This window comes from Phyllobates terribilis, unplaced genomic scaffold (assembly GCF_046119375.1).
Source record: "Phyllobates terribilis strain yellow unplaced genomic scaffold, ASM4611937v1 Scaffold_13__5_contigs__length_258822181, whole genome shotgun sequence".
In the NCBI taxonomy this organism is placed as follows: domain Eukaryota; kingdom Metazoa; phylum Chordata; class Amphibia; order Anura; family Dendrobatidae; genus Phyllobates; species Phyllobates terribilis.
The window spans coordinates 91,959,845-91,982,049 of record NW_027362773.1 but is presented as its reverse complement, the minus strand read 5'-3'; the positions used below and the strand labels follow the sequence as shown (position 1 = coordinate 91,982,049).

Sequence of the window (22,205 nt, the reverse complement as noted above, 5' to 3'; positions counted from 1 at the left end):
ATGTCTCTAAGCATCCCCTTGGCGTGTTGGTAGTGTGCAGGGGGTACGGGTCGATACCTCTCTTTTATGGGAGGATGGTCTCCCGTGGGGATGTGGTGTTCTACCCCCTTGACTCGCCCGAAGTCTAACGGGTGTTTACTAAACACTCTCTCGTACTCTTGAACCACCCGATAGACTCCCTGTTTCTGGTGTGAGGGAGTGGAGTCAGTACCCAAATGTAGTTGCTGACACCAGTCCTCCATTGTTTTCTTAGAGCCGTTACCTTCCTCCGGGTGAGATGGAGGCAAGGGTTCCACAGATTGTATAGCATTTTGGTTAATGGTATATAATTTGGCTAGCGTGGCATACCGGGGCAGGTATACTTCCCTCTTCCCGATATTGATTATGCGAACGGGCACCCTCCCATGGCGTACATTAACCACCCCCCGTGCTGTCAAGATGGTGGGCCTACTGTCTGAGTAAACTGGTTCTACCATTGCCTGGTAATCTCTACCTCTCAGACCAATAGCTGCCCGGCACCAAATCATCATTTCACTTTTTGGGGGCATGGCAATAGGGAAAGGGTCACACATTCTCACGCTACCAATCTCACCGCCGGAGAGTTCCACCTGTTGCCGTCGCATCAGTGCCCGGATCTCTTTTTGGAGCACTCGCTGCTCGCCGGAGCTGGCGTTCTTGGCAACCTGCTGTAAAAGGAAAATCACCTCTGCAAGACAATTTTCAATTACATTAGTTCCTAGAGTTATCTTTGGGTGACTCTCGTGTTTGTCAATGTCTACAATGATCAGTCCCTGTGCTGCCAGTTCAACTCTACCAATTTTAATGGTCACCTCTTTAAATCCGATCTGTGGCACGGGCTGACCATTGCTGGCGATGATACTCAAATCGTCGTCAGGGTAGCGGGTAATATCCGAGTCATTCCAGTACTGCTTGAACAGCACGTACGGGATGGTGGTGACCTGTGATCCGGTGTCCAGTAGGGCACTCATAGGAATGCCATCCAGTACCACAGGCAAGACTGGACGTCCTCCCACATATTTGTCGCGCCAGTTCGATGGGCCTGATGATCTTTTTCCTAGGGGTTGGCCCTCTACCCTAGGTTGTGCCAGTTTAAAGGACAGTACCTTGCCATATGTCCGGGTTGATTACAGCGGCGGCAGATGGGTCGTCCGTCCTCGTTGTATCGGTCGCTGGGTCTTCCTCTGGCCGGTGGGGTCCTCCTTGGTCGACGCCACGGGATGTCCTCCGGTCCGGATGCCAGCTGGAGCTTCCCTGGAGTGGAAACCTGTAAAGACTGCACAGTTCGGGTTAGCGCAGCAACGCTTTTAGCTAGCTCTTGGACCTGATGGTGCAGGTCTGGAGCCGAGTCATTGTTCAAAGCCTGCGCATCAGCTCCCACAGGCCCTGCCGACAAGGGCGCCGCCTCCTGGTGGTAAGTGGTAGTGGGGCGTCTTTGGGTCACAACGCCACCTGGTGCCGGTTCTCGGAGCACCCGGATGGCTCTGTCCTTGAACTGTGCAAATCCCAGATGAGGGTCCTGTAAGGCCATTGCCCGCAACTGGGTTCGGTGGGCATTGCAATATAAACCCTCTATAAATTGTTCAGTTAACAGCCTGTCCTCGTCTCCCACGCCGTCAGGGTCGGTCTGCTTAATGCCTCTCAGGGCTTCTTGTAGGTTTAATGCATAGTCCCTTATACTCTCATGTGCCCGCTGTTTGCACCCGTAGAATCTGAGCTTGATCTCGGCTGAGGTGCGGGTATCAAAGGTGTCCCTCAGCCGGGTTAGTATCCCTGCGACAGTCCTCCCCCCAGGTGGCCAGGACTTTACCTCCCTTTGGGCTGCCCCGGTTAATTGGGCCACCAGGATGCTCACTTTTTGCTCTTCTGTGAGGGGGTACACCTGGAAGAGGCTATCCAGTTTTTCTCTAAAGTCCTGCAGGGTATGTGACTCCCCTGAGTACTGGGGTAGCCAGGCTGCCCCCGGGATATAGGGCATGGTGAAAGGCATGACCGCCACAGCGGTGGCGCTGGCGGGGGTTGGAGCGGTGAAGCTCTCCTCCGTATCCGACATCCTTCTCCCCCCTAGTGGACCGTGGCCTACCTTGCGATGATCCTCTTCCGTAGGCCGCGGCTCCGCAGTGGATCGTCAGGGTTGAGGACCTTCCGTCGCGCTCCTGTGACGTCGGCGTCTGCTGGGCTCCTTCCAGGACCTTACGCAACGTCCGGACGTGAGGCGGGGCTTCAGTTCTCGCGCGCTTTCGGAGTCCACGCCCCTCTTCTTCCCGCGCGGCGTCTTCAAGATGGCGGCCAACGGCGGGAAAACTCCACGGATGGCGGGAAGAAGGCTGAAGATGGCGCCGGATGGCGGGAAAACCTCACGGATGGCGGGAAGAAGGCTGAAGATGGCGCCGGATGGCGGGAATCTTCACGGATGGCGGGAAGAAGGCTGAAGATGGCGCCGGATGGCGGGAAAACTTCACGGATGGTAAGTTTTAAAAGTCTCTTTTTCAGGCACGCAGTACCCGGTGGTTGCGGGCACGAAATCCTGCCGACTACGCCAAAAGTTGACGCGCCCCTGGGCCTGAGTCGCGCTGCGTTGCGCACGCGGGAGCCTACCCGGAGCCGGATCAGATGGGGGTAGTAGTCTCGTGGCGATGACCCGGTCCGTGCCCAGGGAGTCAGACTAAGTGGCAGTCTATTAGCAGTAGATGGTGGATGACTACGCCACCCGTTGAATGCAGCTATGGAGCTGCCGCTGCAGGGAAGACCGCTGAGGCCGGTGGAAGGATGGTGCAGCGTGGATGGGATAACCCCCAACGGGAGGGGTATGGCCTCAGGGCAGCCGACGTGGATGATGGGGGTAGCAGGAACCACTCAGAGACAATGCGGTGTAGTTCAGGGTCTTTACTGGTGACAAAGATAGACCCTCCCGGAGTACTTGCTAGCAATCGGGGCCTGGTCAGTCCTTGAGCAGATGGGATCTCCCCTGGCCAGGCGGAGTTGTAGGCCTTCCCAACTAACTGTACTCTTCTGGCTACCTTGCTAGAGGCGGATAAAAGTAGCCCACGTCCCTGAGTGTACCGTGTGGTGCTCACCCGTATGGCCGGTGACTCGGGGCCTTCTAATGGCTTCCGCTCCACAATGGCGGTGCTGGTCCCACGCGTGTGACCGTGCCTTCGGGTTTCTGGGCCAGAGGACCTGCAATCCCCTGCCGGTCGGTTTCTGCTGCTGGGTAGAGATTAGTCCCCACAGCCTCGGACTCCGGGTCCGGTAAGAAATCTTCTCAGTCAGGGCGAGCTCTGCAGCTGCCAGCCCCTGACTCCTTGTAACACTGCTCCCACAGAGCTCCTGATGTTCTGTTCCTATATTTGCTTCTTTTCTCTGTCTCTACTTCTTCTCTACTCTCTAACCCTGCCTCAGCCCTAGGTTTATATAGGGGAAGTTCTTCCCCTCCCAGGACTGGGCAGGAGGTGTGGCATGCATAGGATCCCTGACCAAGAGACCTCCCACCTGCTCTCAGACGTAATATCTCTATCACTGTGGCAACCAGACCCCTGGGGTGTCACACAAGGACTTAATTGCAAAGAGTCCTAACCTCAAACCAGCAGAACATCTTTGGATTTGATTGCAATATCAATTGTAAGACCTCGTCATTCATCATCACCGTCTCCCCAGTGGGTGGTAGATCAATTCTAATATTAGGGGAAAAAAAACACGTTTAAAAGTCAAAAACGCATTTGTTTTAGCACTTTTGGTATTTTCTATTTTATTGCATCCTCTTGTTTTACCTTTTTTAACTAAGAAATGAGCTGACTTGAGAAAAAAATCAAGCTTTGTGCAGTGTTAATATGAGCTGACAGAGCCTGATACAACCTAATTTATCTAATATTGGAATTCATCTGTTATATCCACAGTACCCCAACCAAGAAGACCTGGATAAAGTGGAAGGCAGTGAATACAGAATTGTGCTAGGCTTTTGTGCACGGCTCACTAGCTGAGCACAGACTACTGTAACTCTGCTCCTCTCTCTCTTTTTCTAACCTAATAGTATTTCACTAGGGAGCGCCTCCCTTATCTCTTTATCTCTTTCCTTTTTTGCATATAATGTTATTCTTCAGTGGGTCGGGAAGAGGCTACTCCACCTGGGTAGAGATACTTGGAGGATTGGTCGACATACTTTTGCTCATTTCTCTACTCCGTAGATGCATTCTTTTCTGTAGATTGTGTGGGTTCTTCTGCTGCTACTTTACATCATTCATCTGCAGGACTCTGTGAGATTTGTTCAGATGAGACATTTCAGGCTGTTTACTGGTGTGTTAAGTTGTTGATGTGTTAAATTGCCGCTCTCTTGGTCTCTGAAGATCGAAGACTTGCCTGTACAGGGATCCATCTCCCAATGGTGCAATTATGGCTTGTTACATTTCTCCTTTTTCCAGAATATATAATTGTATTATTTATTCTACAGCTCTGACTGATCAAGCTTACATTGTAACCACTGGAGATTATGGGTTACGGCACTCTAAACTCCCATGTGTCACACTCTCCCAAGATAGTGCTACTATTTCTAGTACCTCTACTACTACTGGCCCTCCAGTACTTGCAGGGGATAACTCATGAACATTAAGGAATCGCGACATCGCAGAAAGACCCTCTATAAGACAGGAGCAGCTATCACTAAGGCTGACCCATCTGCCCCGGCTGTGAATCATAACTTAATTTTTTGTGTCAGATCTGGCACACTTTCTATAAGGGAATTTATGGAGAACATTTCTGGGGTTACTTCTGTAGCATGTGCATGGACATGGATTTCTGCAAGCATGATTAAGATGAAAGGAACAATTGCAGAAATTTCTGCAACATATCTGCTACATGTGAATATAATGATGGAGGCATTCATCATGAGCGGTGTGACTCTGTACTAAAAACGTTAACAATGTCACAGTGTCCAGTGCCATTACTAATGTGAGATAATTAATTAATATGGCATCCGTCTTGCTCCACCTCCTCCTAGGTCTTTGCAGGATGCTGAGCCCCGGCCCTGTGTCTCACATCTCCCTGTAGCCATTTACTGGGCCAGTGCACAGAGCCGCTATTAGTTCACCTCACTGACTATGTAGGTTATGTGTTTCTATGTAACAGAACCTGTCTGGAACAGATTGACATGAATGGCTCTCTGAGTGCAGTGTTATGTAACCACCTCCTGACAGGTAGTACCATGAATGACGATGGCGGGGCTGTGGACAGGTCAAATTAATTTTACATTTTTCTTCTTTAAACAAAAGGAAATAGAAAGCTACATTGTGTAAATATAAGAAACTCAAAATATAATGACTACAGCAAGTGACTTGAAATTGTGCTGTAAAATTCACTGTGCACCTGCAGTCCTATGCAAAATCATAGATACTACATTGAGATGGCACTTGGAGTTTACACTAGACAACTTAGCTCACTGACTGACTTGAAACACTCATGGTCTCTTCACAAAGTGGCTCTGCAGCAGCTGAGATGCCTATCTATCTATCCTCAAAAGAAAGCAGCACTATACAAAACTACCATATTTTTCGGACTATAAGACGCACCTAGGTTTTAGAGGAGGAAAATAGAAAAAAATTGAAGCAAAAAATGTGGTCATGATGCACAGTTTTGGAGGAGGGGGTCTGGAGGCGTGGGAAGCAGTGAACATTCATTTTCTTTTAACAGTGGGCACAGTGTTAGCCACAGCAGGCGGCTCCTGCATCCTGTGCCCCTCTCCTTCGCCGCTGCCGCTCCCCCCACACCCTCCACCATTCACAGCACGACCGTAGATCCAGACTATAAGACACACCCACCACTTTCCTCCAAAATTTTGGAGGGAAAAAGTGCATCTTATAGTCAGAAAAATACAGTAATATAGCAAATGGATGCAAGCCTCAGGGTACCAACCCAGCATCCTCCATATACATATGGCAAAAAATGGCAGCGCTGTAGATGTGAAATAGTGAATAAATTTTGTTTTTTATTCACCGATGTATGTGCAACGTTTTGGCTCTTCAAACTGTGACAGTTTCACAAGCCATGAAACTCTGTTGTTTTTTTGACTTGATAATGATGCCTGTCTGTCCGGTGAAACGGGAGTCCTAATAAAAGGACCTTCATTGTGCATCGTTGCAGCAAGTGATTCTTTCTCCATCAGTGCAGCCTTTAAAAGTTTGTTTTCCTTTTTATGGACATTTTACACCCCCTTGGCATTCTCTCAAGCAACTTCATCATGTAGTCACCTGTAATGGCTTCCAACAAACTGGTCGCCTTGTCAAGACTTCTTTTGTGGAATAACCAGTCTCCTGAAGGTGTGTTCAACCATCACGTGAGTTTTGCAGTGCCAGGCTTGGTACACAGCTTCATACAGTGCTAAGCCCTATTCCACAACTGTTCCAAGGAAGAATATGGCAAGAACCGTCCATTACGTAAAGAGAAATGACAGTCCATCATTAATTTAACACATGGTCAATCAGTCCATAAAATTACTAGAGTCAGGAAGGATTTTTTTTCCCCAATGTGGAGCTTAGTGTTTGCCACATGTTTTTTTTTGCCTTCCTCTGGATCAACATGTTAGGCTATGGGTTGAACTAGATGGACTTAGTTTTTAAGGTTGAAGGAAGACTATGTTACTATGATTTTCAACCTTGAAATTTTAACTCATCAGACTATTGTACAAACACACATACACGACACGTCAGCATCGAGCGCAAAAGCCATCCAATCATGTCAAGGTGTACCTAAATATGGATGGTTTCTATCAATTGATTTCCTACCTCTCTCCATGTGTCAAACCAGGCCTCATCTGAATGGGGAAGTGAAAGAAAACAGGCACACAGCTTTCTTTCACTTGCTTATTGAGATGAGGTAGGATATTGGTGATAGAGGCCACCGTGATGCAAACAGGGGAGGTGTGATATGTGGGGGGGGGTGATTTTTAGTGACACTGTTGGTAACTTATTCCAAAATCAAGGCACACTTATGTAGCGCCCTGAGGGTTCGGCCGCTACAGGAGTATTGCACCTCAAACCAGAGGTGTGATATTCCACTCCCGGGTAAGGATGGAGTATGGACCAGGGCTCAGTTAGCTGCATACAGCACACACACACCATTTCCGAGGGACAGCTCAACGGTGCTTCCACTAGACAGAAGTGCAGGCACGACCGACTATGTCCCTGACTCGAGTGGGGAGGGGGGAGGAACACCCAGTGCTGTAGGGGCAGATAGGGGTTGGTTCCTGAGCGTAGGTAGGAGCCCATTGGTTGCTGGTCACCTGGGCTCATGGTCAGAGGGAGGTATAAAAGGTGGGCACCATCTTAGATCTGAGAGAAGTTCAGTTCAGTCTGTCCAGAGAGAAGAAGACAGGGAGTAGAGGCTCTGTAGGAGCTCTGCTCAGAGGCGAGCCTAGAGAAAAGGCCGGAGCCTGAGAGGAAAAGGAGAAGTGGGCCTGGAGAAGAGGCCAAGGGAAGGAGGAGAAGACAGAACAGGAAAGAAGGAGAAGGGAGAGAGAAACAGAAGGGCTCAGGAACAAGAAGGTGGAAGGGACCCTAAGAACCCACGAGAATCCAGGGTGAAGGGTCAGGCAGATTAAGGGTACCGGATCCCAAGTTGGTGGAGGAGAAACAACCCTCAGCCAAAGACCGGAGGCTGTGACCATTTATTGGTGCAGCACCTCATCAAACCTGCTAGGAAGGCACCATAAAGGACAGCGGGGAACGGGGCCCACGTTTACCTGCGCAGGTCCGCGGTGACCGGACAAAAGTGGGTCACTGGTGAGGCAGGCCAGAGAAAGGAAAGAAGGGGGTCCTGTGCCATTCTCCTGAACTGCCTGGGAGTTGACCGAGCCCCTCACCTGGTGGACGCAGCATGGCTCGGGCGGTCACTACCTGTACAGAAATGACCTGGAGTACCTGAATACTTGAACTGTGAGTAAAAGACATTGGACTGCAGTACGTTGTCTGTGTGCTCTTTCGCTCCTCCAGCACTAACGGTACTGGGACTCTCACCACCATCACCCCCACCATCCATTATACTGCCCTGGGGCCGCACTCTTCCCGTGGGGAGTCACACTACCCTAGCTGCACACCTCATCAGCCCCAGCGGACTGCCTTGCAGCGGCGGTTCCTAATAACCGCAATCCACGGGTGGCGTAGCCGGACATTATCAACAGCACTTAGCAGACTACCATTGGTCTGACCACCCTGAGCCACGGGACCGGGTTTCCACTACTACCCCCATCGTCTCCCCATCGCCTGGTTCCGAGTGCCCCACGCCCCAGGGGGCGAGTCACTTACCCAACATGGTGACCACAGCATTATGCAACGAATGTCATCCCATTGGTTTGCAATTAGTAGGGCTATCATTTGTGTTGCAGTAGAACCCAGAACATCTCCAGGTGATGTGAGGGTTAAGTGACCAAGAAGGAGAGGGATGGAGGCTGCATCAGATGACATCGCCTCCATAATCAACCAACCCCAACCCAATCGAGATGGTTTGGGATGAGTTGGATCCCAGAGTAAAGGCAAAAGCAGCCAAAAAGTGCTAGACATGTCTGAGAACTCCTTCATGGCTGTTGGAAATCCATTCCAGGTGACTACCTGATGAAGCTGCTGGAGAGAACAACAAGGGTGTGTAAAGCTGTCATCAGAGTAAAGGGGGACACTGTGAGGAATCTAATGTGTAACATATATTCTGGTTTGTTTCACATGTGTTTCTTTACTCCTTTTTTCCAGATGTGTGCCTTTGTGGTTTTGCTGCCTTCAGTCTGAATTTACAATGTGCACACACCAATAAGAGCAAGGAAATCTATCTATCTATCTATCTATCTATCTATCTATCTATCTATCTATCTATCTATCCATCTAACAGTGCTGGTCACCATTATTGACACCCCTTCATTTTTTTCATAGACTGTACAATATCTGCAGAAATAAAACAATGTTTTTAAACTTCCATGTTGCAATTTCAAATAATAAACCGAATAAACAGCATGTGCAGCAATAAAGGCACCCCTAATTAATACTTGGTTGCATACCCTTTGGCATTGCTGACAGCCTCCAAATGTTTCTTGTAGCCATCTATAAGCTTCTTGCACTTCTCAGATGGAGTTTTCTCCCACTCTTCCTTTGCAGTTTGTTCAAGCTCTTGAATGTTTGCAGGGTTCTTTTTCCCAATGGCAGATTTCAGTTCACCCAAAAGATTTTCAATGGGATTGAGGTCAGGAGTCATTGCTGGCCATTTTAAAACAGTTCATTTTTTTTTCAACCATTCCTGTGTACTTTTGGATGTGTGCTTTGGGTCATTGTCTTGCTGGAGGACCCATTATCTTCGACTCAAACCAAGTTTTCTTACACTGGGTAGGACATTTTGCTCTAAAATCTCTTGATAATTCTCTGATTTCATGATTCCTGTGATAAGATCAAGGCTTCCAGTACCAGACGCAGCTAAGCCACCACATAGCATTATGGACCCTCCACCATGCTTAACTGTTGGTAAGGTGTTTTTCCTTATAAGCTTCATTGCGCCATCTGTAAAAAAAACTGTTGCTTTGCATTACCAAAAAGCTCTATTTTTGTTTCATCTGTCCACACAGAACTTTTTCCCGGAAGGATTGTGGTTTGTCAAGGTACTCTTTGGCAAAGATCAGTCATTCCTTTTTATGTATTTTCTTCAACAATTTTCTTCCTTGGCCTTCTCCCATAAAGCTCTGCTTGGCTTAGTGTGCGGTGTATGGTACTTGTTGAAACCATGACCCCAGACTGTTCCAGGTTGGCCTTCAGGTCTTTGGATGTTTGACATGGTGTTTTTTTCACCATTCGCACCAACCTTCGAAGACATCTCTTGTCAATTTTCCTCTTTCCCCCAGGTCCAGGGAGGTTCTTTACAGTTCCATGCTTGGCAAACGTCTTAATAACATTGTGCACTGTTAAAACTGCGATACCAAGGTCTTTGGAGATGGCCTTATACCCTTTGAAAGTCTTGGGTTTGCTAATAACAGCAGTTCTGATGTCCGCAAACTCCTTTGTCTTCACCATTGTGACAAAGGAACAGGGCCTACCATGTGGCTTTTTAACCCCTTACCGAACTTAGAAGTACTCAGAAAAAAAAAGATGGAACGACCTTCCCCATAAAACTGTAACACTAGTTAACCCCTTAAGTGAACACTTTAAAAAAAAACCAATGTTTTTTCATCATACAACCAAGCAAAAACTGAAATAAAACATGATCAAAAAGACGAATGTAAATAAAAATGGTATCGTTGAAAACGTCAGTCCTGCAAAATACAAACCACCATACAGCTTCATCAGCCAAAAATAAAAAAGTTGCATCCCTCAGAATAAAGTGATGCAAAAATAATTACTTTTTCTATAAAATTGTTTTTATTGTGTAAAAGTGCCAAAACATAAAAAAATTATATAATTGTGGTATCACTGTAATCATACTGACCAGAAGAATAAAGCTGCCTTATCGATTTTACCACACTCGAAACGGCATAAAAAACAAAATAAAAAAACGATTCCTGAAATGTCATGTGCCCGAAAATGGTACCAATAAAAACATCAACTTATCCTGCAAAAAACAAGTCCTCACATCACTCTGTCGGCAGCAATATGGAAAAATTATAGTTCTCAAAATATGGTGATACAAAAACTAGTTTTTGCAAAAAAAAAGTGTCTTTTAGTGTGTGACTGCTTCCAAACAAAAAAACTGATATCAATCTGGTATCACTGTAATCGCACCGACCCGAATAATAAAGTAGTCTAATCACTTATACCGCATGAGGAACAGCGTAAAAAATAAATAAAACCAATTCTTCACCTGCTGTTGATTTGTTCACTCTGCCTCCCAAAGATCGCAGTAAGGCTCGTCTCACATTTATCCTGCGCTCAGTGCCGAGCGCTTACATCGGGGTTTCCATATAAATCTTTGAAATACATGATTCCAGTGGAACTCCAGGCGGAAGATTCCTTATAATCAGGCAGATGGAGACACTGTGGATGCCATCTGACCTTTGATCCAGCAGTGTCCGTATTTTTAGGCGTGCATAAAAGTACCGTCGGCCACAGTTTTGTGCACTTCTATCTATCTATCTATGTCATGTACATGGATTACATTTTCTGCACAATACTGTAAGTACAGGGAATATCACTCTTAGTAACACACACAATATGTCGCTTATAAGGGTCACATATGACTGAGGTGCGGGAGGCTCCCAGCCGCTGTAGCTACTGATGCTGAAATTCTTACTGAATGCAATGAAAAATAGTGTAATTAGTAAAACAGAGCATATGCTCTACCATCATGAGCCAGCCTGGCTGAGATCTGGGTCCATATGGGAATCTATGTCAATGTTCTATTATTTAGAGTTATTTATGTGACAAGAACTAAATCAGCCGATTAGAATAAAACATTCATACAATAGCTTTTTACAGCACCAGCTACATTTCCTGTTAACTTTAGAATATAGCTATATTGTCATATGGCCATAACTATAGCTATCATCATTTACAGGCCTCCGCAGATCCCAAAGGACTGACTTCTAAAGTGTCTGGGCCTTTACACACAGTGACTCCACCAGCAGGATAGTGAGTGCAGCTCTGGAGAATAATACAGGATGTAACTCAGGATCAGTAATGTAATGTATGTACACAGTGACTGCACCAGCAGAATAGTGAGTGCAGCTCTGGAGTATAATACAGGATGTAACTCAGGATCAGTACAGAATCAGTAATGTAATGTATGTACACAGTGACTGCACCAGCAGAATAGTGAGTGCAGCTCTGGAGTATAATACAGGATATAACTCAGGATCAGTAATGTAATGTATGTACACAGTGACTGCACCAGCAGAATAGTGACTGCAGCTCTGGAGTATAATACAGGATATAACTCAGGATCAGTAATGTAATGTATGTACACAGTGACTGCACCAGCAGAATAGTGAATGCAGCTCTGGAGTATAATACAGGATGTAACTCCGGATCAGTAATGTAATGTATGTACACAGTGACTGCACCAGCAGAATAGTGAATGCTGCTCTGGAGTATAATACAGGATGTAACTCAGGATCAGTACGGGATCAGTAATGTAATGTATGTACACAGTGACTGCACCAGCAGAATAGTGACTGCAGCTCTGGAGTATAATACACGATATAACTCAGGATCAGTAATGTAATGTATGTACACAGTGACTGCACTAGCAGAATAGTGAATGCAGCTCTGGAGTATAATACAGGATGTAACTCAGGATCAGTACAGGATCAGTAATGTAATGTATGTACACAGTGACTGCACCAGCAGAATAGAGAGTGCAGCTCTGGAGTATAATACAGGATGTAACTCAGGATCAGTAATGTAATGTATGTACACAGTGACTGCACCAGCAGAATAGTGAATGCAGCTCTGGAGTATAATACAGGATTTAACTCAGGATCAGTACAGGATCAGTAATGTAATGTATGTACACAGTGACTGCACCAGCAGAATAGTGAATGCTGCTCTGGAGTATAATACAGGATGTAACTCAGGATCAGTACAGGATCAGTAATGTAATGTATGTACACAGTGACTGCACCAGCAGAATAGAGAGTGCAGCTCTGGAGTATAATACAGGATGTAACTCAGGATCAGTAATGTAATGTATGTACACAGTGACTGCACCAGCAGAATAGTGAATGCAGCTCTGGAGTATAATACAGGATTTAACTCAGGATCAGTACAGGATCAGTAATGTAATGTATGTACACAGTGACTGTACCAGCAGAATAGTGAGTGCAGCTCTGGAGTATAATATAGGATGTAACTCAGGATCAGTAAGGTAATGTAAGTACACAGTGACTGCACCAGCAGAATAGTGAGTGCAGCTCTGGAGTATAATATAGGATGTAACTCAGGATCAGAAAGGTAATGTAAGTACACAGTGACTGCACCAGCAGAATAGAGAGTGCAGCTCTGGAGTATAATACAGGATGTAACTCAGGATCAGTAATGTAATGTATGTACACAGTGACTGCACCAGCAGAATAGTGAGTGCAGCTCTGGAGTATAATACAGGATGTAACTCAGGATTAGTACAGGATCAGTAATGTAATATATGTACGCAGTGACTGCACCAGCAGAATAGTGAGTGCAGCTCTGGAGTATAATACAGGATGTAACTCAGGATCAGTACAGGATCAGTAATGTAATGTATGTACACAGTGACTGCACCAGCAGAATAGTGAGTGCAGCTCTGGGGTATAATACAGGAGGTAACTCAGGATCAGTAATGTAATGTATGTACACAGCGACTGCACCAGTAGAATAGCGAGTGCAGCTCTGGAGTATAATACAGGATGTAACTCAGGATCAGTACATGATAAGTAATGTAATGTATGTACACAGTGACTGCACCAGCAGAATAGTGAGTGCTGCTCTGGAGTATAATACAGGATGTAACTCAGAATCAGTAATGTAATGTATGTATACAGTGACTGCACCAGCAGAATAGTGAGTGCAGCTCTGGAGTATAATACACGATGTAACTCAGGATCAGTAATGTATGTACACAGTGACTGCACCAGCAGAATAGTGAGTGCAGCTCTGGAGTATAATATAGGATGTAACTCAGGAACAGTAATGTAATGTAATGTATGTATACAGTGACTCCACCAGCAGAATAGTGAGTGCTGCTCTGGAGTATAATACAGGATGTAACTCAGGATCAGTAATGTAATGTATGTACACAGTGACTGCACCAGAAGAATAGTGAGTGCTGCTCTGGAGTATAATACAGGATGTAACTCAGGATTATTACAGGATAAGTAATGTAATGTATGTACACAGTGACTGCACCAGCAGAATAGTGAGTGCAGCTCTGGAGTATAATACGGGATGTAACTCAGGATTTATTACAGGATCAGTAATGTATTGTATGTACACAGTGACTGCACCAGCAGAATAGTGAATGCAGCTCTGGAGTATAATACAGGATGTAACTCAGGATCAGTACTGTAATGTATGTACACAGTGACTGCACCAGCAGAATAGTGAATGCTGCTTTGGAGTATAATACAGGATGTAACTCAGGATCAGTACAGGATCAGTAATGTAATGTATGTACACAGTGACTGCACCAGCAGAATAGTGACTGCAGCTCTGGAGTATAATACAGGATATAACTCAGGATCAGTAATGTAATGTATGTACACAGTGACTGCACCAGCAGAATAGTGAATGCAGCTCTGGAGTATAATACAGGATGTAACTCCGGATCAGTAATGTAATGTATGTACACAGTGACTGCACCAGCAGAATAGTGAATGCTGCTCTGGAGTATAATACAGGATGTAACTCAGGATCAGTACAGGATCAGTAATGTAATGTATGTACACAGTGACTGCACCAGCAGAATAGTGACTGCAGCTCTGGAGTATAATACAGGATATAACTCAGGATCAGTACAGGATCAGTAATGTAATGTATGTACACAGTGACTGCACCAGCAGAATAGTGACTGCAGCTCTGGAGTATAATACAGGATATAACTCAGGATCAGTAATGTAATGTATGTACACAGTGACTGCACCAGCAGAATAGTGAATGCAGCTCTGGAGTATAATACAGGATGTAACTCCGGATCAGTAATGTAATGTATGTACACAGTGACTGCACCAGCAGAATAGTGAATGCTGCTCTGGAGTATAATACAGGATGTAACTCAGGATCAGTACAGGATCAGTAATGTAATGTATGTACACAGTGACTGCACCAGCAGAATAGAGAGTGCAGCTCTGGAGTATAATACAGGATGTAACTCAGGATCAGTAATGTAATGTATGTACACAGTGACTGCACCAGCAGAATAGTGAATGCAGCTCTGGAGTATAATACAGGATTTAACTCAGGATCAGTACAGGATCAGTAATGTAATGTATGTACACAGTGACTGCACCAGCAGAATAGTGAGTGCAGCTCTGTAGTATAATATAGGATGTAACTCAGGATCAGTAAGGTAATGTAAGTACACAGTGACTGCACCAGCAGAATAGAGAGTGCAGCTCTGGAGTATAATACAGGATGTAACTCCGGATCAGTAATGTAATGTATGAACACAGTGACTGCACCAGCAGAATAGTGAATGCTGCTCTGGAGTATAATACAGGATGTAACTCAGGATCAGTACAGGATCAGTAATGTAATGTATGTACACAGTGACTGCACCAGCAGAATAGTGACTGCAGCTCTGGAGTATAATACAGGATATAACTCAGGATCAGTAATGTAATGTATGTACACAGTGACTGCACCAGCAGAATAGTGAATGCAGCTCTGGAGTATAATACAGGATGTAACTCCGGATCAGTAATGTAATGTATGTACACAGTGACTGCACCAGCAGAATAGTGAATGCTGCTCTGGAGTATAATACAGGATGTAACTCAGGATCAGTACAGGATCAGTAATGTAATGTATGTACACAGTGACTGCACCAGCAGAATAGAGAGTGCAGCTCTGGAGTATAATACAGGATGTAACTCAGGATCAGTAATGTAATGTATGTACACAGTGACTGCACCAGCAGAATAGTGAATGCAGCTCTGGAGTATAATACAGGATTTAACTCAGGATCAGTACAGGATCAGTAATGTAATGTATGTACACAGTGACTGCACCAGCAGAATAGTGAGTGCAGCTCTGTAGTATAATATAGGATGTAACTCAGGATCAGTAAGGTAATGTAAGTACACAGTGACTGCACCAGCAGAATAGAGAGTGCAGCTCTGGAGTATAATACAGGATGTAACTCAGGATCAGTAATGTAATGTATGTACACAGTGACTGCACCAGCAGAATAGTGAATGCAGCTCTGGAGTATAATACAGGATGTAACTCAGGATCAGTACAGGATCAGTAATGTAATGTATATACACAGTGACTGCACCAGCAGAATAGTGAGTGCAGCTCTGGAGTATAATACAGGATGTAACTCAGGATCAGTAATGTAATGTATGTACACAGTGACTGCACCAGCAGAATAGTGAGTGCAGCTCTGGAGTATAATACAGGATGTAACTCAGGATCAGTACAGGATCAGTAATGTAATGTATGTACGCAGTGACTGCACAAGCAGAATAGTGAGTGCAGCTCTGGAGTATAATACAGGATGTAACTCAGGATCAGTACAGGATCAGTAATGTAATGTATGTACACAGTGACTGCACCAGCAGAATAGTGAGTGCAGCTCTGGGGTATAATACAGGAGGTAACTCAGGATCAGTAATGTAATGTATGTACACAGCGACTGCACCAGCAGAATAGCGAGTGCAGCTCTGGAGTATAATACAGGATGTAACTCAGGATCAGTACATGATAAGTAATGTAATGTATGTACACAGTGACTGCACCAGCAGAATAGTGAGTGCTGCTCTGGAGTATAATACAGGATGTAACTCAGGATCAGTAATGTAATGTATGTATACAGTGACTGCACCAGCAGAATAGTGAGTGCAGCTCTGGAGTATAATATAGGATGTAACTCAGGAACAGTAATGTAATGTAATGTATGTATACAGTGACTCCACCAGCAGAATAGTGAGTGCTGCTCTGGAGTATAATACAGGATGTAACTCAGGATCAGTAATGTAATGTATGTACACAGTGACTGCACCAGCAGAATAGTGAGTGCTGCTCTGGAGTATAATACAGGATGTAACTCAGGATCAGTAATGTAATGTATGTACACAGTGACTGCACCAGCAGAATAGTGAGTGCTGCTCTGGAGTATAATACAGGATGTAACTCAGGATCAGTAATGTAATGTATGTATACAGTGACTGCACCAGCAGAATAGTGAGTGCAGCTCTGGAGTATAATACACGATGTAACTCAGGATCAGTAATGTATGTACACAGTGACTGCACCAGCAGAATAGTGAGTGCTGCTCTGGAGTATAATACAGGATGTAACTCAGGATTATTACAGGATAAGTAATGTAATGTATGTACACAGTGACTGCACCAGCAGAATAGTGAGTGCAGCTCTGGAGTATAATACGGGATGGAACTCAGGATACGTAATGTAATGTATGTACATAGTGACTGCACCAGCAGAAGAGTGAATGCAGCTCTGGAGTATAATACAGGATGTAACTCAGGATAAGTAATGTAATGTATGTACACAGTGACTGCACCAGCAGAATAGTGAGTGCTGCTCTGGAGTATAATACAGGATGTAACTCTGGATAAGTAATGTAATGTATGTACATAGTGACTGCACCAGCAGAATAGTGAGTGCAGCTCTGGAGTATAATACAGGATGTAACTCAGGATCAGTACAGGATGAGTAATGTAATGTATGTACACAGTGACTCCACCAGCAGAATAGTGAGTGCAGCTCTGGAGTATAATACAGGATGTAACTCAGGATCAGTACAGGATCAGTAATGTAATGTATGTACACAGTGACTCCACCAGCAGAATAGTGAGCTCAGCTCTGGAGTATAATACAGGATGTAACTCAGGATCAGTACATGATCAGTAATGTAATGTATGTACACAGTGACTCCACCAGCAGAATAGTGAGTGCAGCTCTGGAGTATAATACAGGATATAACTCAGGATCAGTACAGGATAAGTAATGTAATGTATGTACACAGTGACTGCACAAGCAGAATAGTGAGTGCAGCTCTGGACTATAATACAGGATGTAACTCAGGATCAGTACAAGATCAGTAATGTAATGTACGTACACAGTGACTGCACCAGCAGAATAGTGAGTGCAGCTCTGGAATATAATACAGTATGTGACTCAGGATCAATAATGTAATGTATGTACACAGTGACTCCACCAGCAGAATAGTGAGTGCAGCTCTGGAGTATAATACAGGAGGTAACTCAGGATCAGTACAGGATAAGTAATGTAATGTGTGTACACAGTGACTGCACCAGCAGAATAGTGAGTGCAGCTCTGGAGTATAATACAGGATATAACTCAGGATCAGTACAGGATAATACAGGATGTAAATCAGTACAGAAAAAATGTATGTAACAAAATGGTTTTGTGTGTAGATCGTATCTAGTTGTTTGGATCAGAATAATTACCTTAAATCCTTTACTTTAAGGAAAATTATGTGTAAATTGGTTAATTCATGAAAAATAATGGTCACTCATCTAAACATTTTTCTTAGCCGAATACCTTTTACCCATAATGCATGTTAACTACAACTGACTTGTGTGACAGCAGCCAATGACGTCTGCAGTTCTCACCTGACACCCACACATTCCCGTGGGTCAGTGAGAGATCAATGTCTGTCAGCCCCTCACAGCGCCCTCATGACATTGCTCGGACTACTCTCATGGCATGGACACCGGCTGAATTCTTGAGGTTCTGTTAAAAACCCAATCTCGTAGCATATAGGCGGCTGCTGCTCAGGGGCTAAATTTAGCGGCTTTTTATAAGAAGTAATCTGGTGCCAGCGGTGCTGTGCAGTCATTTATATTAGTCATAGGAGAAATGTGGAATATTACTATATTGAGCAGTTGGGTCTAAGTGTTCTGAGCTGCAAATATTCTCCAGGACAATATAATCATAGATTATGTCTTGACTGCTGCAATTAGTGACCCTGAAGGTTGAGTCTGGAGGCTGAGACCAATCTTGATGTTTAAGAAAAGATGTTGTTGGTCATTTTATGTAAACTATGAAAAAGAGTTACTATTTTTATATGTTATTTTTGGGAAAACTTGTAGGGGTCCCTGGAAGCCACAAGCAAGCCGGCTCCTTCTTTTGACATATGCTGTTATGGTTTAATTTATATTCTTATAGCTTGTTTATAATCTGCAAAAAGTATATGAATTGACCATTTGTGATGTGTTTCGTTCCATGTAAGCGTAGCAGTCATCACATGGAAAGAGGCGTCATTGCAGTGGGCATTACTTTATACAGACACTGGTGAGGGAACCTTCAAAGCTTTGTGTGACCACCATGGACTGTAGAGACCTCGTCGACACATCTTGTCAAAATATTACTATAATTCCCACATTTGTCTCCTAATTGTCACCTTTCACTTTTTATTTTCAGAAAACCTCCCCGGCGCACAACATGAAGGAGGAGAATTTCCTCCGGCGCAGATTCTCCTTGTGTCCCACCACCATTACTCCTCAGAAGAATGATAATAACAAGCTGGCGCGGAACTTGTCGTTTGGAGCTGATCATGATATAAATGCACTTAATACAGGTGAGTATTGGGGTCTCCAATGATATATAAAGTGATTTTTTACTCCCAGGCACGAGTGTAGTGTGAAAGATAAATCTGTCTGTCTGGAGACCAACAACAAGCGGAAACACTGCTGTTGATGGATCTTATATCTTTAGTTTGATACCAATTATGCCTCTTGCCGTTAATATACCTGATGACACAATATTACAGCTGATTTATAAATATCTAAGGCTACCGGGGGGTTCATGCTCTTTTATTGTTCCTCTGCAGGAAAAGATGCAGAACATAACAATTTACCAATTGTGAAGGATGAAGCTCCGCTGACTCCAAATGGCGCTAATAAGGTACCTGATATGTATTTGAAATAATGTGTATCCATGATTTATACACAGGAGACATTTATTTTGGGAGGGTCAATTTGTCCAAACCCCTTTTTAAATGACATAGACCCCATTGTAAAATAAAAATAACAGATACTCGGTCCCGAAAGAGTGCCGTTTCAGTGATGTTGGCTCTGGGTCTCGTAGGGTTCATGTGACATTGTTAGGCCACGTGAGTCCATTTTGGGCTGCCGCAACTGTACTTTCCTTGGTCAAATATTGGACAAGTGAAAGAAGACAGCGTTCAGCAGCCCAGTAGTGGCCGCTAATTGTGTTTTTATGCCATGTAAGTGCAACAGCCAATGTGAACCCTGGCAGACCCAGAGCTGACATCTCTAGAAAGTTGTCTGAGTGAGAGGTGAACATATTATTTATTTATTTACAAGGGGAACTGCTTCATTTAAAATGGAGGAGTCCAGTTAGGAGATAACCCCTCTAAGGAACCCGGTGCTTCATAGCTCAGTGCCTCTGGAGTTCCCTGTGGTCCCTTCCTTGCATCTCCGTTCTCTAGTTTTGTTTATTTGAAAATAATTGGATGGCTAATTGCCCATTTTAAAGTTTATTATTTTTAATATTTTAAGTTGTTGTCTGAGAATAGAAGGAAGGAGTTTTCTTTTTCCCTTTGCACAGCGCAGCTCATTATCTGTGTTTTCTATTGCAGCCCAGTGTAATTTAAACCTAAGAGTGATGCTATTTATTGAAAAAAAAACAGACCCCATCTTTCCAATCACATCCTGCCCCTGTAAACCTATAAAACCATATTGTATGAAATGTTATATGAAAAAAATAGATGCTTTTATTTTTTGGGGGAAACAACAATCCTTGTCCATAGGATATATTTGGTATACATTTAAGTGCATGGGGTTTAGCAAGCTGCAATACCAGACAGAGCCTTTGCTTGGAAATGGCCCTTTTTCGCACAGCCTTTTTAAAACCTGGAAACCCCATTAATTGCTCAGATGCATTTTCATGGATATGATCCAGTCCTGAATGTCTGGCTTCCTCTGTTGTGTCCTGGCAACTGAACACATGAAATATCCTCCTAAATCTTAAGTGTGTAATGAGTGATAGTACTGTTGCTGTAATGGTTTAATCGAGCTCTGTAGTCAGGGTCCAGCCCCATCCCCAGACCAGGAGACTGCAGCAGAATCTGTTCTAGCACAGATGTAAATAATTCATGTCAGAGACTCTGCAGTAAACATACTGTACATAAACCAGTGCAGTGCCCATGCATTATTCATACCCACAACCTCCAGCCTGGGAAATATGCTAATTGCCCAGATTGTCAATAAACGCTACATTGTATTATTATAACGGTTTACTCATAAGAATAAAGTATTGATATCCTGTGAGACTGACACAATTCTCATATTCAAATGGCATCTCCACTGCTGCGGCGCCTCTGTATGCTTAACTATTATAAATGATCATTCCTTATTATCTGATTCTGATTCATTATCTTTTCCTTTTTTTGCTGGAAAACTAAATTAGGTTCATATGCAATAGTTTAAAGGATATGGAAACATTTGCATAATTTTTGTAGGGGATTTTATGTATTATGTGGATTGAAACATTTCTGCAATTTTCAAAGAATCAAACAATTTTTGTATTTTTTCTTGAATACATTACAACACACTCCAAGCTGCTGAATTCTGTACAGTCTCAAACCCAGCTACATGTCCTGGGTAGTTTTCAGCTCATTTATTTCTTTTTTTCAATGCAAATCTAAGCTCAAATCTGCTTTGATCTGATATGAGTTAAGCCCCCGCCACACTAAGCGAGATTGCTGCTGAGTCACAAGTTTTGCAACGACCATCCCCCTGCTGTGAGATCGCTGGTCGTGTCGAAATGGCCTGGACCCTTTTTTGATCGTTGAGTTCCCGCTGGGTAGCATGCATCGGTGTGTTTGACACCTTAACAACGATCTCGTTGGCGACTCAGAACTGAGAAGTCGTCCCTCATCGAGGTCTGAATCGTCAGAGTAGCTGCTATGTGACAGGGTCCCAAAGACCGCCGACATCGTTATACAGGTCGCTACGGGTCGCCGTATCGTTGCTGCGTCGTTTGGAAGATTTGACTGTTTGACATCTCACCAGCGACCACATAACGACGCAGCAACGATCCCTGCTAGGTCGTATTGTTGTCAGGATCGCTGTAGCATCGCTAAGTGTGATGGTACCTTTAGATAGATGCTACTTTAGAGGAGACAGAGAGTGCTAGAGACTGAGCTGACATACAGATGACTGTTGCAATGGAGGCCGAATACTATTAAGCAGCTTGCATTGTGCTGTAATACATGCAAGATGTAGAACATAAAAATTAGAGGACCAACAGATGTAATTGCTAACATTAGATCGATAATGGAAAAGGCCAAAGAATACAACAAGGAGATCTATTTTTGCTACTTCAATTACATTAAAGCCTTTGACAGTGTTGATCACCAGAAACTTTGGAATACCATGAAGGATATGGGTGTGCTGAGCCATCTGATCAGTCTCATTAGGCACCTGTACATTGACCAAGAAGCAACAATCCAAACGGAACATGGCGACATAGCATGGATCAAAGTAGAGTGAGGCGTCAGACAAGGCTGCATCCTGTCACCATTTATTT

At 44.3% G+C, this 22,205-nt stretch overlaps 1 protein-coding gene across 3 annotated transcripts in view; it reads left to right on the top strand.

The window, feature by feature from the left end:
- Positions 1–22,205, top strand: part of OSBPL5 (oxysterol binding protein like 5) — a 227,944-nt gene that overhangs the window by 96,629 nt on the left and 109,110 nt on the right. For all 3 annotated transcript variants that reach the window (XM_073658191.1, XM_073658192.1, XM_073658193.1), the window contains exons 2-3: positions 19,074–19,230; positions 19,483–19,556. In XM_073658191.1, coding sequence (XP_073514292.1) covers positions 19,074–19,230; positions 19,483–19,556 — 231 coding nt within the window. The remainder of the gene's footprint in view (positions 1–19,073; positions 19,231–19,482; positions 19,557–22,205) is intronic.